This window comes from Echinops telfairi, unplaced genomic scaffold (genome assembly GCF_000313985.2).
Source record: "Echinops telfairi isolate 266 unplaced genomic scaffold, ASM31398v2 ScPeMD7_7429;HRSCAF=8467, whole genome shotgun sequence".
NCBI lineage: Eukaryota > Metazoa > Chordata > Mammalia > Afrosoricida > Tenrecidae > Echinops > Echinops telfairi.
In genome coordinates this window covers 889,586-906,965 of record NW_022111329.1, presented here as the reverse complement: position 1 = coordinate 906,965, position 17,380 = coordinate 889,586, and the positions used below count along the sequence as shown (strand labels likewise).

At 37.5% G+C, this 17,380-nt stretch overlaps 1 protein-coding gene across 3 annotated transcripts in view; it reads left to right on the top strand.

Annotated features, from left to right (window-relative positions):
• The window catches only part of KIF27 (kinesin family member 27), a 104,424-nt gene that overhangs the window by 71,660 nt on the left and 15,384 nt on the right, over positions 1-17,380 (top strand). For 2 of the 3 annotated variants that reach the window (XM_045298629.1, XM_045298627.1), the window contains 2 exons: positions 7,469-7,684; positions 15,738-15,944. In XM_045298629.1, coding sequence (XP_045154564.1) covers positions 7,469-7,684; positions 15,738-15,944 — 423 coding nt within the window. The remainder of the gene's footprint in view (positions 1-7,468; positions 7,685-15,737; positions 15,945-17,380) is intronic. The other variant, XM_045298628.1, reaches the window with a different exon arrangement.

The following is a 17,380-nucleotide window of genomic DNA, read 5'->3' as shown; positions in this document are numbered from 1 at the left end:
TACTATATGATGCAGCAATTCTCCTAGGTATGTACACAAGAGAGATGAAAAGATATGCTCTCGTGAAGACTTTTACACTAATGTTGTTAGCAACATTATTCATAATAGCCCCAAAGTGGGAACAGTGCAAAATGCCCATCAACTAATGAATGGATAAATCAAATGTGGTACATCCTTACAATGGAATATTATTTGGCAATAAGGGAATGATGTTCTGATGCATTCTACAACATAGACAAACTTTGAAAACAAGCTAAATAAAAGAAGCCAGTCACAAAAGGCTGGATTATATGATTCCTTTTAGATATAATTTTCAAAATAGACAATTCCATAGACACATAAAGTAGATTAGAGATTGCCTAGGGACAGGGTGGTGAGAGCAATGAGAAATTAATGCTAGTTGGTGCAAGATTTCTTTTTGGGATGATGAAAATGTTCTAAAATTGATTGTGATTATTGCATAATTCTGTGCGTATATTAGGAACCACTGAATTGTGTATTTTATATATATATATGACTTGTACGTGAATTATATCTCACTAAAGCTGTTATTAAAAGGAAAAGCTATAAGTTTATAAAAGGAAAGCAGCAGTAGCAGAGAGGCAACAGAGGTTAAAAGATTACAAAAATAGATTTTAAGATGGAAAGAAAATAGATGAATGTCTACTGAGTTTGCAGAACAGAATAAGCTAAAATCCAAGGGCCCACAGAAGAATACTAATGAGTCAAAGATTAGTCTTTTAAAAAAATAGTAAGCAAATGAGATAGCCAGGGTGCAGCATAGCACCAATAGAACATACCACATTCCTCTAGTTCTTTAATGCTTCCTGCCCCCCACTATCATGACCCTAGTTCTACCTTACAAATATGGCTAGACCAGAGCATGTACACTGGTACAGATAAGAGCTCTCGGTACATGGATTCCAGGAGAGATAACCGCCCCCCCCACCCCCCAACAGTAATAGGAGTAGTGATAGCATGAGGGTACGGGGAATGTAGGGGAGAAAGGGGGAGAAATGGAGAACTAATGATTGATGAATAACCCACCTCCTGGGGGGGTTGAACAATAGAAACAAGGGTGAAGGGAGACAGCAGAGCATATAAGATATGAAAATATAATAGTAATTTATAATTAGGAATCCAGAAGGGAGGAAAAAAAGAGGAACTTATACCAAGAGCTCGAGCAGAAAGAAAATTATAACGACAGCATAGATACTAATGTGTTTGATACAGCTGATGTGTGGATTGTTATAAAAGTTGTAAGAGTCCCAAATAAAAGGACTTATTGATGTAAAAATTAAGTGTTATATAATCCACATAACATCATGGAAACTCAGAAGTGAAGGGAACAAGGTTTTCAGAAGACGAGGAGGATGAAACAAGAATAGTTAGTAAACTACCTTTTCTCATTATAGAACAAGTTGGTTTTCTCAATAACTTAACCAGGCACAGCAGAGATAGGGATAAACCAAAATTCTCCAAACAGGGAATAAGTGAGTCTATGTAAGAATCCTTGCCTGGATTCTTGGTGGTGCTTTTAGTTAAGTATTGGGCTGCTAATCTCAAGGTTGGTGGTTCAAACCCAACTGCCACTCCACAGGAGAAAGATGAAGCTTTCTGCTATTGTAAAGATTTACACAACTCGCACCATACTCTTAGCACTATAAGTTTGAGGACACTGAGGAAAAGGAGATCCTGAAAGCTTCTAGATAGAACAGAGCTTTATAAGTCTCAATGATCAGGACGACATTGGACTTCTCACCTATCTTCATTAGAAGTTAAAAGACCTGGGGTAGTCTTCAAACACATGAACAAATGACTTCTAATCAAGAATTCTACCACTTGTCTGTCAGTTGCCTTAATGTGATGGCTTGTGTGTTGCTGTGATGTTGGGGTCACCCAAAGTGAACACGTTTCAGCGGAGCTTCCAGACAAGAACAGATAACAAAGAAGGACTTGGCTCCCCACTTCAGAGAAAGAAGCCAAGGAAAATATGAGCATAGCTTGGAAGCATTTTCAAGTACTGAAAGTTTAAACAAAGGAAGTAGAACATTGATGGAGATACAGTGGGCCACTCAGATTCAAGGGCACTCGAATTATGACTGATGAGGAGCTGATTTCTTGAAGAGGAGTCGACCCTGGTGACATGAGTTGGACACAGCCTGTGGAAGTGGAGCCTTCAGGATTTCCATTTGCCACTGGGGCACCACATGGTAAAGAGAAACAGCTGCAAAAATCTTCTAATGATTCGAACTTGGAATGTGCAAAATATGAATTTAGTAAAATTGGAAGTGATGAAAATGAAATGGATCACGTGAAAATTGATATCCTAGGTATTCGTAAGCTGAAGTGGACTGGTACTGGCCATTCTGAATCAGAAAATCATATGATTTACTGTTCTGGGAATAACACAATCAAGAGAAATGGCATGACATTCATTGTCAGAAAGGAATTTACTAAATCCATCATGAAGTACAATGCTACCTGTGATTGAATCATATCTATTAGCCTTCAAGGAAATCCAATCAATACAAGTATTATTCAATTTTATGCACCAACCACAAAAGCCAGTGATGAAGAAATCGAAGGATTCTACAGACTTCAGTTGGAAATTGACCAAACAAGCAATCAAGATGCTTTGATAGTGGTGATTGGAATGCAAAAATTGGAAACAAACAAGGAACAGTAGTTGGAAAATATGGACTTGGTGATAGAAATGAAGCTGGAGATCATATGATTTAATTTTGAAAAACCATGACTTCTTCATAGCAAATACTATTTTTGAACAACATAAAAGATGACTATACAAATTCTTTCCTAGAATACACAAAAATCAAACGGACTACATCTGTAGGAAAACATTATGGAGAAGCTGAATATCGGCAGCTAAAACCAAACCAGAGGCCGATTTGGAAACAGACCAACTGCTCACATGTAACTTCAGGATAAAGCTGAAGAAAATGAAAATAGGTTCACAGGAACCAAAATACGACTTGAGTCTGTTTCACCTGAATTTTGAGAACATCTCAAGAACAGATTTGATGCATTAATGACAGAAGACCTGATGAGTTGTGGGAGGACACCAAGAACATCATTTGTGAAGAAAGCAAACGGTCATTAAAAAGAGGAAACAAAAGTTCCAAGTGGATGTCAGTCCCCTTACAGAAGGGTCGCAGGGAGGAGAGGAGCCAGTCAGGGTGCAGTGTAGCAATGATGAAACATACAACTTTCCTCTAGTTCTGAAATGCTTCCAACCCCCATCCCCTCCCCCCACTATCAAGATCCCAATTCCGCCTTACAAATCCGGCTAGACCAGAGCATGTACACTGGTACAGATAGAAACTGGAAACACAGGGAATCCAGGACAATACCAGGCAATACCAGGAGGGTGGGGTGGAAAGGGGGAACTGATTACAAGGATCTACATATAACCTCCTCCCTAGGGGATGGACAAGAGAAAGGTAGGTGAAGGGAGTGAGTAAGACATGACAAAATAATTTATAAATTATCAAGAGTTCATGTAGGAGGAGGGAGCGGGGAGGGAGGGAAAAATGAGCTGATACCAAGGTCTCAAGCAGAAAGCAAATGTTTTGAGAATGATGATGGCAACAAATGTACAAATGTGCTTGACACAATGGCTGTATGTATGGATTGTGATGAGTTGTATGAGCCCACAATGATTTAAAAAAATAAACAACAAAGTGGATGTCAGAAGAGACTCTGAAACTTGCTCTTAATTGTAGAGTAGCTAAAGCAAATGTAAGAAAGGGTGAAGTAAAGGAGCTGAATAGAAATTTTCAAAGGGCTGATTGAGGAGACAAAGTAAAATATCATGAAATGTGCAAGGACCTAGAATTAGAAAGTCCAAAGGGAATAACATGCTCAGGGTATCTGAACTGGAAAGAACTCAAGAAAAACCTAAGCTTCAAATCACAATTTTGAAAGATTCTATAGGCAAAATATTGAATAATGCAGGAAGATGGAAAGGCTACAAAGAGACACTGCACCAGAAAGAATTGCCATTCCTCCATTTCAGGAGGTAGCATATGAGCAAGAACCAATGGTGCGGAAGGAAGAAGTTCAAATAGCATTGAATGTATTAGCAAAAAACCAAAGTTCCAGGAATTGATGTGATACCCATTAAGATGTTTCGAAAGCTGAAGAAGCAAAGAAAGTACTCACTCTTCTATGCCAGGAAATTTGGAAACAGCTATGTGGCCCACTGACTGGAAAAGCTCCTTATTTATGCCCATTCCAAAGAAAAATGACTTAACAGAAAGCTCAAACTAGAGAAGGATATCATTGACATCACACAAAAGGATAATTTTACTTATAATCATCCAACAACAGTTGCAACAGCACAGTGACAGGGAACTGACAAGTTCATGTCAGATTTAAAAGAGGACATGGAATGAGGGATGTGTGCAGATGGCACAATTGAAGCACTTGCTGATCAAGATCAAGGATTGTAGCCTTCAGTATGAATTATAACTCAATGTAAGGAAGACTAAAATCTTCATAACTGGAAAAGTAGGGTAACATCCTGCCAAATGGAGAAAACGTTGAAGTTGTCAAGGATTTTTTCTTTTTTTTTATTTCATCTAAATCATTTTATTTGGAGCTCTTACAGATATAACATTCCATAGTTCAATCACATAAAGTAATATTGTACAATTGTTACCACCTTCTTGATGTCGTAGCCTTTTGCATAAGAGGGAAAGGAGACAAATCTTCCATGGCTCTTCACTTTCTGCCAGAGATGGATCTTGCATCTGGCTCCTTCATTTCCTGTTGCATTGCATGTTGATCCAGGAGCCATATGCAGACTAACACCTGTGGACTCGTTCAGTTGACTGGACCTCTGCATCCACTAGCCCGTGCCCCCTGCTGTCTCTGCTTCTTCATCCTAGTCTGGATCTTCAATCTCCTGTTGCTTTCTGTTCATCAGCTTCCACACATTAGGAGAAGGATGACTTGAGCTAGACTGTATTTATCAATTCCTACAACTGTGTAAGTCATTTTCTTGATGTAATTCTCTTTCTATATACAACATACACAAGTGTCACTGGCTTTTTTCTCCAGAGAAACCCCACCAACACATTGGGTACTGCAAGTGGTTCTAGAGAAACAAAATCATAGAGATGAGTTTTCCAAATTGTTTTTCAGGACTAATTAGGCCTAAAGGCACTGCAAATGCTGTCCCTGTAAGTATAGAGAAGCCTATCACTCCCAGGAAAGAGGTTACTCCATGGCATGGAGTGGCAAGGTTAATACCTGTTAGTCTGGGTAGACTAGAGAAACAAACCCATGGACACACATATGTGTATAAGAAAGAGATTTATATACAAGAACAATTGAACATTGAGAAAACATCCCGGCCCAGTCCAGATCAAGTCCATAAGTCTGACATTAGGCCTTATGTCTGACAGCAATCCATAAAGTCCTCTTCAGACTCACAAAAGACATACAACGATGCCGAATGCAGGACAATCACAGGCCATTGGGTAGAAAGTCTTTGGATCCAGTGGTGTTGTAAGCATCTCAGTGCTGGCAGGGGTCTCTACGTGGTTTCTCCAGCTTCAGAGGTCTTGTCAGCTGCAATGTCTCCCAGGGAAGTAAGCAGAGAGAGGTGTCTCCTGCCTCCCAGGAGGAAGTACCAGGTTTCCCCAAATTCTCAGGAGAAGGCCATGCCCACAGAGAAGTCTCATTGGCTATCTCCATATTGACAGCCTAGACTCCACCCCTACACTCTTTTTTTTTTTTTTAACATTTTATTAGGGGCTCATACAACTGTTATCCCAATCCATACACACATCAATTGTGTAAAGCGCATTTGTACATCGTTTCTCAAGTCAAGGATTTTTTCATACTTGCATCTACAATCAATGCTCATCAAAGCAGCAGTTGAGATCAAAAGACATTTCATTAGGTAAATCTGCACAAGACCTCTTTAGGGTATTGAAGAACAAGGATATTATTTTGAGAACTAAGGGGGACCTGACCCAAGCCATGTTATTCTCCAATGCATCATGTTCATGTGGAAGTTGGACATTGAGTAAGAAAGACCGTAGAAGAATAAATGCATTTGAATTGCAGTGCTGGAGAAGAATATTGAGAGTACCAGGAAGTGCTAAAAGGACAACCAGGTCTGTATTGGAAGAAGAAAGGCCAGAGTCCTTCTTAGAGGCAAGGGTAGCAAGACATCATCTTACATACTTTGGGCATATTGTCAGGAGAGACTAGTCCCTGAAGAAGGACATCATGTTTGGTAAGGTGGACGGTGTCCAAAAAAAGGAAGGCCCTCGCGGAGATGGGTTGACACCGAGGCTGCATCAGTGAGCTCTGGCCTAGGAACAATCGTGTGGATGGCGTAGCACAGTGTAGTGTTTCATTCTGTTGTGCACAGGGTAGCTATGGGGTAGAGCCAACTCGATGGCATCTAGCAACAATCAAGACTTGTTTTCTTAGCTAACTCCCAAGCAAATGTGAGTAGAATAAGTAAGTTTTCAAAACAAACTTACAAAAAAGATTTCTTGCTTTTATCAGACTGCACTCCACAGAAATTAGGTCATAAACCATGGAAAAGGAAGACTCAGGGTCCTGAAAATGTGATTCAGCATAGAAATTTCCAGGATAATATCAGAGCTGTCCCAGGACAACTAGTTGAGTCCAGAACAGCACAGCAACACATAAGAGAAGGAATAAAAAGAGTTTCCTGCTGAGTTTGCTTAAGTGAAAAAAGAATGTTGAGAAGAATTTTATAGTTTATTGGAAAACTATGGATAAAATTTATGTAACCATAATAATGTAACTGAGTATTAATGAAAAGATGTCATATATTGGGAAAATGGAAGGGGAAAATAGAAAAGAGGTATGAAAGTGTTAATTCTTAAAAAAGTGTTAATTCTTCCATAATAAACAATAGGACAATATCTAAAACTGATATTATTTAGAAACATAACTAAAGTTGTTTCTGGGAAAATACACTTGGGTGAAAGTGTGGGGTAGGAGACTTTTTGTATTTTCTTTTTTAAAAATCATTTGAGACTGTTGTTTTAATTAGAAAAATTTTCATATCATACACATATAATTACTTTGACCAAAAAAATTTTTTTAAATGATCTTAAATTGAAAAATAGTGAAAATCTCAGGAAATCTAGTGAAAAAAGAAAGAAATTATATGTTGAGGCAATAGCCCAAATTTCAACTTGTTAGGGAAGTTTAAAGTTCAAATGATAAATTATGGGAAAAAAAATACTATCTTGAAACCTATGTTACACCAACATTATTTAGGAAATTACATTCAAATTCAGATTTTAGAAAATGAACGCCCCATAAAATTTTCATGGGAGAAAAAATAATGTAGAAGTTAAACATATCTTCATTTCTTTGATGTTCCCCCTAATTTATGTGTTTTCTGGTTTCCTATTAACTTTTTTTGGGTGTTTAATTGGTTTGTCTTTTTTAGGCCTTAACCACAGACAGTTTGAAAATAACAACTCGCCTGAACTTGTTGGACCAAGAGTTATCTGAAAAAAGTGTGCAACTCCGGAGTAGCACAACTGAAGAGAAAACGGAGCTTTCTGCACAAGTGCAAGCACTGCAGAAGGAAAAGGACCAGTTACAGAGACAAAAAAGTAGCGTGGATGAGAAACTTAAACATGGTAGAGTGTTGTCACCTGAAGTAAGTCACTATTCTTTGGAACTGGAAGTGCTGTATGACGGATTGTTTGGATGATTTCCTTGGGTGTTGTCACATAAACATAAAAGTGATCCGGTAACCTTAGTTTCACTGATACTTCTTCAACATTAATGAGTTCTCAATACCTGTTTGGTGCCAATAAAACATGTCTGAAGGATGTCCTCACATGTTATGTCTGTTGGCATGGTCCCTTTCTGTCACTGCTAGGGCTTGAGGGACTCCCACTCTCCTTGAAGGTTTTTCATCTGAAATCCTAGAACACAGAAAATGACTGGATACACTACTTTCTCAATTCTTCTCAGAATGACACCACACTTCTCTGTTTGCATCCTTCTTAAATGATCAAAGGTAGTGCTGGTTGTTAAGTGCCATTGAGTTGGTTCCAATTCATAGACTCATAACAGGTAATTCATCGTGTACTATAGATGCCTAGGCCATCAAGGGTTCATTCTTTCATTGATTGAGAAAGGCTCAGTGTTCACAAGCATTGTGTCCAGCCAATACAAACTTCAAACCCCAACAAAATGCCTTTTCATTGTAAAGATAGGAGTGTTAGTGGCTTTGTGGTTACCAGTTGGCCTGTGACCCACAAGGTCCTCAGTTCAAAACCACTAGCCCCTGGAGAATGACGGGGCTTTCTACTACCGTAAACAGTTATGGTCTTAGTAACACACAGGGGCAGTGCTACCCCAACCTATAAGGTTGCAGTGAGTCGGCATTGACTCAATGGCACTGAGTTTGGTTTGGTCAGTTGTAAATATCTTTCATTTAGGAGCATATGAAACTTCTCTCCTCTTTAAAAGAAAGCAAAGCAACTCTGTGAAAGATGATTTGTTTATTGGCTATTGAATTGCCTCAGACTTTGCCTTTCAAATTTTTTCCCATTCATTTGCCAGTGGTAACTAAAGCTTACTCTATAAAGTTCTTGAAGTTTAAAAAAATTAAAAAACATTTTTTACAAAGATAAACTTTTTGGGTTGCACTTTCTCTGCAACTATTTGTTGTTTATGTTCTGTCAATATCATTAGAAAGGGGAAGGGGAATATCTTACATACTACTGAATCTTGTGTTTTAGACCAGAGCAAGTGGGCTGGTTAAGGAGCAGACGAAAGGATAGCCTGAAATGAGATTCTTCTGAATGAGTTGGAAAGGCATTGAAGAAGACTAACTTGACTGGGGACTAAGTGGCAGCTGAGGGACCAAGATAAGAGCCTGACTGCCCTGTTCTATAACTTAACTTGTGTAGCTGTGCAGGGGCACAGAGAATTAGGCTGTCCTCTAGAGGTTATTAAATTGAAGCTACAAGTTTGCCCAATGAAAGAAACAAAAAGTCAAAAGCATTATGCTTTCTTGAGAAATCATAATCTGAGAAGAAGAGACAGAAATGTAAGAAAACCCGAAACACTGAAAACCATAAAGCAGCAAGTTTATATAATGTAATAAAATTATTACATTATTTATTAATTACCATATTTATTAATTTTATTATATTATTACAATATTACTAGAAAGCAATTCAGTCATCACTTGGGGGTAATAGTCATCAAGGAAGCCCCAGTAGATTGAAGTCTTGAACATGATTATGAAAAACATGGTATGTTTTGGCAGATACAAGGAAAAAACCCTCATTTTAGATGGAATACTGTTTAATGAGAAAATTATGTTTACAGATGTGCTAGAAGGTCTATTATCATCAAAGAACATTTGTTTCTATTTCATATGGGCTTCTATAACTAAAAATGTTAATTTTGCAGCCACTCAGGATTGATTTTCATTGAGTCAATTTGAGGTCCTATTCGCCTTTCATAAAGTTTGTTCCTTGTAGTGTAACTCTGAACTGGGTTCATTTTTAAAAGCTAATGTTATTGTTATTTTTTAAAGTCAAAATGATTGCCATCAAGTGAGATTCTGAATCATAGTGACCCTTTATGCACCAGAACCAAACACTAGTGGTCCTGTACAGTCCTCACAGTCATTGCTATGTTTGACTCATTGTTGCAGCCAATATACATCTTGTTCAGGGACTTCATTTTGCTGGAGCTCTGCTACACCAAGCTGGCTGCCCCTCCCCAGACACTGCTCCATCTGGACATGGCCAGAATACACAAAAGAAAAGTGTCATCTTCACTTCTAAGGAACAGTCTGACAGTATTTCTTCTTCTAAGGCAGATTTATTCATTCTTTTAACAGTTCATGGTATGCCCAACACCATGATTCAAAGGCATCAATTCTCTTTTTTTTAAAAAGGGGAAAGTCTTTTTTTTTTTCCTTCACATAGCTTCAAGCCACCTGGACAAAGTACTCCCCACCCTCTACCCCACCCCACCCCTCCCCTTAATCATCTCCTCAGCTCTTCTGCTAAAGAATTCGGCCTTCACAATGACAGGTTGCTTCGGGAGTTTTCCCTTCCCCAGCCCAGCCACACCACATCCATGAGAGCAGCTCCAGTCTTCTTTTGGGCAGCATCTACCCTTGTCTGCTCACTGACCGAGGTCCATCATTTGTCAGGGTTGATAGTTGGGCAGAAGCTTGGTTCCTTTTCAGGTGGTAATGCCTCGTACTGACTTTTCCAAAGTAGCTTGGATGGGATTTGTTGAAGTTGATCCTGTGGGGCATGACATCAACAGTTCTCGAACCTCCCTGTGCTTCCGGTGCTTACAGATGAGGCCTGGCCATGGCTCATGTGACCCTTAACTTTCCGGGTCTTCCTAGGTCTGGAAGGCATTTTTGCAGCCGAGACAAAAGAGCAGCACCAACTCTTTTTTGCTGTTTCATTTCTTTTCATTTTAAAATTATTTTATTGGGCTCTTACAAATATAATAACGAACCATCATTCAATTGTATTATGCACACTTGTTCATATGTTGCCCTCAACATTTCCAAAACATTTTTTTTACTTGAGCCCTTGGTATCAGCTCCTCTTTTTCCCCTCCCTCCCCCCACTGATGTTTCTTATTGTCTAGATTTTGCATGTATATGAGGCACAGCTCTGTCCTCAAAGTGACACCTTGGCTTTTTTAGCATTGTAAAGAGGTTTTTGCAGCACATCTGCTCATTGCAATCCAGTGTTTGATATTTTAACTGCTGCTTCCATGGACAAGTGGATCCAAGTGAAATTAAATCCTTGACAACTTCAATCTTTCTCCATTTATCATGATGCTGCATATCGGCACAGTTGTGAGGAAATTTTTTTAAATGTTAAGTTACAATCCATACTGTACTCTTTAATCTTTATTAGTAAGTGCTTCGATTCCTCTTCACTCTTGGCAAGCAAGGTTGTGTCATCTGTTTACCGCTGCGGGTGGTTATTGAGTCTTCTTCCAATCCTGTTGCTGAGTTCTTTTTCACATCGTCCAGCTTGGATTATATGCTCAGTAGATTATATGCTGAGTAAATGTGATGAAAGGACACAACCTTACTGATTTTAAACCATTGTTTCCCTTCATTCTATTCAAACAGCTTCCTCTTGGTCTTTGTAAAGGTTCTTAATGAGCACAATTGAACTGTTCTGGAATTCTCAGTCTCGATGTTATCCATCAGTTGTATGATCCACACAGTTGAATTTCTTTGCATAGTCAACAAACATAGGCAAACATCTTACTAGTATTCTTTGCTTTCAGCCAAGATCCATCTGACACCAAAAAAACTGACATCCAAAAAACTCACTGCCATCAAGTCAATGCTGACACCAAATGGCCTCAGCAGTGATATTTCTCATTCCATATCCTTTTCTGAATCTGGCTTGAATTATTGGCAGTTCCCTGTTGATGTATTGAACTATCATTTTGAATGATCGTCAGCAAAATTTTACTTGTGTGTCATGAAACTGATTGATAATTTCCTCATTCTGCTGGATCACTTTTCTTTGGAATGAGCCTATATAGGGATCTCTTCAGATTGTCAGGTACCTCTCTTTCAAATTTCTTGGTATAGACGAGTCCACTTCGGTGTGGCATATGTTGGAACATCTCAAAAGGTATTCTTTCAATTCCTGGAGCCTTGTTTTTGCCAGTCCCTTCTGTGCAGTTTGGCCTTCTTCAATACCATTGATGCTTGATCATACCATCTCTTGAAATGTCTGAATGTCAACGAATTCATTTTTATATAGTGACTCTGTATTCTTCCCATCTTCTTTTGACTCTTCTTGCATCATGCAATATTTTGCCATACAATTCTTCAATAGTGCAACTTGAAACTTCAATTTTCTCTTGTTTCTTTTTCTTTTCTTTTCCAGCTTGAGAAATGCCAAACATCTTTTCCCCATTTGACTTGGTAATTTCAGGCTTTTGCACATTTCATTAAAATCTTTACTTGGTCTTCTCAAACGTCCCTTTGTTTAGTTCTACTTGTTTAGCTCTTGTACTTCATCATTTCTTCAATTTGTTTTAGATATTGTGTCCTCAGATATTTTTAGTTTTTGTCTTTAAAAGATGACTGCTTTGTTCACGTACGATGTCCTTGACGTCATCTCACAGCTCATCGGGTCTTCTTTCATTAGTGTTCAATGTGTCAAACCTATTCTTGAGATGCTCTCTAAATTCAAGCAGAAGATACTCTAGGTTTTACTTTGGCTCTCTTGAACTTCTCTTTGGGTTTACCTTGAACTTGCAACTGATGGTCTGTCTGCAGTGGACTCCTGGCCTTGTTCTGATGATAACTGAGGATCTCTATTATTTCTTTTCATAGACATAGAAAATTTGATTCCTTTGTATTCCATCTAGCAAGGTTCATATGTTTAATCATCACTTATGTTGTTGAAAAAAATCTTTGAAATGAGTGAGTTACTGGACTCGCCCCATTTTATCATGTGATCTCTGGACTCACCAAGAGATTCAGCTATCACCAAGGCCATATTTTCCAACTATTAGTTCTTTGTTTCAGCTTTTACAATTCAAGCACTAGTAATTTCTAGAGCATTGATCATGTTTGATCAATTTCAGATTGTGGAAGTTGGTAAAAATCCTTAATTTTTTCATCTTTGGCATTAATGATTAATGGTAAATTTGAATAACAGCTGTATTAACTGGTCTTTCTTGTAGGTGTATGGATATTAGTGTGTTACAGGCAGCTATGCTTCAATATAGATCTGAAATGTTCTTTATGATGATGAACATGACACCATTTCTCTTCATTTTGTCATTCCTGACAGAGTAGACCATATGATCATCTGATTCAAAATGGCCAAAATATGTCAGTTCACTAATGCTTAGGATATTGATTTTAGGTGTTCTTAATGTTTGCTGAATTTTAATTTTTCCTTGATTCATGCCATGTACATCCATGTGCTGATTATTGGTGGACATTTGCAACTGTCTGTGTTCATTATGAGTTCTGCCAAATAAGCAGATGAAGACCCTGTAAGTGTTACTCCCTCCATGACATTAAGGCCGGCTCTTTCCCAGTCATATTTTGAATGCCTTCCTACCTGAGGGGCTCATCTTATGGTATCATATCAGACAGTGTTTTACTGCTATCCATGATGTTTTCTCCGGCCGGCTTTTTTCTTTTTTTTTCCAGCCCCCATCCCCCAATTTTTTTCAATTTTATGTACATGGCCGATCCTGCTTCCTCATCTGCCTTAATCTCGGTGCTCTGTGAAAACCTGCCCACTCTTGGGTGACCAGGATGACATTTGTGTCCTAGCAATATGCAAGACACCACAGTACTGACGAACAAGTAGCGGAAAGCCAATATTACTATTCCTCAATAGTAATAAATATCTGCCAATAATAGATAATTAGGAACATGAGATTCTAAGGTGACATCAATCTAACAGGAACATTTGGCTGTTTTGATTTCTTTAAACTTGCTTTGAATTAATTTCTTTCTAAAATAAGTTAATAGTTTCCAAATTGCATTACCTTATGAGGCATATACAAGATTTCAGACCATTTTTCTAGTTTTCTGAACAATAATTTACCATAGGCAAATCCTCTCCTTTTCTCTAAGATCTAGAAACTAAGATTTAAGAGAGACTTGAACTCTGTTTTTCTAGTAATACAGAGCAGTGGGTTACAAAATGAAAATATAAGAACTCATATTTATTCATATTTAGTCCATCTTTTAACATTTGAATTGTTTTATGAGAGTATATATAAAATTTATAAAGAAAGAGGACTATATACATATAAATCGAATACTTTTCAAAAACGGTTTGTTTTTTAGTCATAAGGATGTCTGGTCCAAAAGTTTGCACTCACTGTTTTCGTTCCTTGTTACTCACAGCATGGTCCTTTGGTCCAGCAGCAATGGCATTGTGCGAATCACCTGGCTGCTTGTGAGAATTGTAGTCTCAAGCCTTACCCAGACCTGCTGAATCAGAAATTAGATTTGAACAAGATCATCAGTACACATTAGTATTGAAAAGCAATGCTCTGTAGTAAAGGCCACATAACCAGCTCTTATAACCAGCTCTCGGTTTGTGCTGTGGCAAATTTCTCATCCTTTGAGTGCTCCACATGGCCACTCAACACTTCTTTCTGTCAGCCTACACTTTTATTGCTGGATAGAGAGAATCACAAACACTTTATGCTGTAGCCTTAATGGAATGGACTATGGCCAGGACTCAATGTCACGGTAACTTATAATAAATTCCTCGGTACTTGCTTAATTTAGGTCCCTATAGGAAGTAAGTTAATACTAAATTCTTCTCAGCAGTGTATAAAACCCCACACCATTTCCAAACCATGATCACAATGTACACAAATATTTTAGAATTCCTTCTGATTTTGTGGTTCCTCTTATTCATTCACCTGAGAACTTTTCAGGATTTTTTTTCTTTGCAGAGTATCAAGTCATCAACATCTTAATGGTTAAATGATTGCACAGAGAAATGGAATAACTGTTGAACTTTTAAAAAATTATTAAATGGCTTTTTGAGGAGCTTTTATAATGTGCCTTTTAAAATAAGTATTTATTGAAGCTCCCACATACCTTTTCCTTGAATGTCCAGAAAAAGAGCTCTAGAAGTCCATCAATTTTTTAGGTGGATCAAAAATATTAACATTATTTTCCTTTGGTTTGTTGGGTGTATGAGTGAAGAAAAATAGTTGGATCATGTAATTAAGCATATATACAAATATTCTTTTTTTATATATACAAATATTCTTCTCCATTAATTTATTCAACAGACATTTACTGAGTTCAAACGCTGTTATATGTACTTTGCTAAGCAAAAAGGTAATGAATAATGGTTAAGTTCCTCAAGGAACTTAAAAATCTAGGTGGCCTCAAAATTTTTTTATATAGATATACAGAAACATTTTAACTTTGAAGTTATGTGACCAAGTTGGGCATACATAACTTCTTACTAGTTATTTAGATTTCTCCCAATACTATGTTATTTAGATAAATGAAAATGTACTAGCTTTTCTATGACAGAGATTTCTCAGATTTTTCTTACCACTAAGGAAATCTCTTCAGGTATATAAAAAAATAAGTTAGGCTTCCACTATTTTGAATGTGTATATTTTCCTATAATAACATTTCAAAGAAACCATGTCCATCACTACTCACTTTTAAAAATTATGCCACACTAGTGTTTCCTCCCCAGAGCCTCTCTTCTGATTACTAGTTTTAATCTCTTTTCTTAATCTAGTCTTTCTCTTCTAGTTGGTAGGTGTCCTCAACACTAGAGATAGGGTTGTGGGGATCATCTCTACATATCACTAATGGAAATACTAACATAAAATATGAACTTAGGAGGTATATAAAGGAGATATATGACAAGGTTGCTAAACATGAGTTAAAACTGTTTTGGTAGTAGTCCTGGAATAAGGTGTGTTCAGCATTTGCTATGTGACTTTGGTGCATTTCATAATCCATCACGGATTTGGTTTCTTCCATTATGCTTCCATTATACTGTAAGGATCCCTCTTTGCTATACACAAACACATTCACACCCGATGCATTTGTGAATAAACATGTTAAGATGAGTAGGGAAGAGAAAGGTAATGTCCATTAAACTTAAATAGCACTAATGAGATCTGCGTATGAGAATCTAAGCTATGAGTGATTTCTATTGTATTATATCTAGGAAGAACATAATCTTTTCCAACTTGAAGAAGGAATTGAAGCTTTGGAAGCTGCGATTGAATATAAGAATGAAAGTATCCAGAGTCGGCAGAACTCACTTAGAGCTTCGTTTCAACACCTTTCTCATAGTGAAGCAAATGTCTTGGAAAAACTAATTTGCCTGAATCCTGTTGAGATCAGAGCTGTTCTTTTCAGATATTTCAATAAGGTTTGTGTTGGATAGAGAGCATATTTTCTTATAGAGAGAGTTCAAGATGTTTTATAGCTCAAATTTTGCTTAAGGAAATTGAAAACACAAAGGTTTGATGGTATGACTATAAACTTAAGCATAAATTCTCTTTACATTGTTGAATATTTGTCATTGGAAAATTTTGTGATATGCACACCCAGATTTGTGGTGTTCTCTTTTATTTTAAATGACATCTGTTATTCTGATGAAGGTTCACGTAAGCAGTTTAGCTTCCTATCCAATAATTTGGGATATATTGTGTGAACATTATTTCTGTTCTGGTTGTTCTATTTTCATTAACCTGGTTTTTACGGGGTTCCTCAGGTTGGAAGTTTTCAAAAGAACTTCCAAAAATATTTTTTCAAAACAAATAATTTAAATTATATTCCCAGGTCGCATAAATAAGATGTGTTCTTGATTTGGCTGTTGCTAGTTAACATCCTTAAGAAGGTCTGGTGGCGTAGCTGGTTGCACATTGAGCTGCAAGGCAGTGGTTTGAACACACCCATTGTTCTGAGGGAGAAAGGTGAGGCTGTCTACTCCTAACCATAGTTTAAAGTCGTGGGCCCACAGGGGCAGTTGGAATTGACAGGATGGCGGTGAGTGTGCTGAGTTAGCGTACATGACACTCAAAGGGCATTCCAGGTTTGGGTTCTTTTTCCTTCACTCATCACAACCCCATGCGTTAAAATGGACACGAAGTGGCACCTCCACTCCAAAGATAGTAAAAGATATTAGCATTAACCCAAATGTGTTTAATATCAATGAAAAAAGGTTATTGCGTGCCAATTTGACAACTAATTCAGAGATGTATTATGGCATTAGGAAATCTATTAATCTTTCATTTATTTTCTCTTACGATATTTAGAGTTAATGACTAGGCAACTCCTCTCCTAAAAAATATATTCAATTTAAAGGAACACCAGATAACCTGTGCAAAATAAAATGGTGGTTTAAAGATAAAGTTCTAATGTTGTTACATAAGAAAAGTGATGATGAAAACATTAGTGGAAATGTTAGGTAGCGCCCTCCTCTCAGATGACCATGGGCACTAGTAATTGAGGCTACTACTACTGATGAAACAAATACCTTGACTGGTTATTTGAATGGCAGAAAACAGTGGAGGACTGTTCTCAGTACTGATAGAGCATAAGTCTGTGGTTGGTGCTCACAAAGCAAGAGGGTATTTAAGCCAAGCTCAATGGATTCTTTGAACCCAAGAATCCCTTGTTAAAATGAATACTTTAAGGTCATTACATTATTAGTGTCGTCTGTGACACAAGACATTCTCTTTTGTATTTTCAATTTATATAAGTGCAGAGAAGAACCCAGTGAGCTAAAGACATAATCTGAAATTGAATTTTGTGTTTATAGCTAGGAATATTCTATCACTTATTTATAACATCCATTTTGGG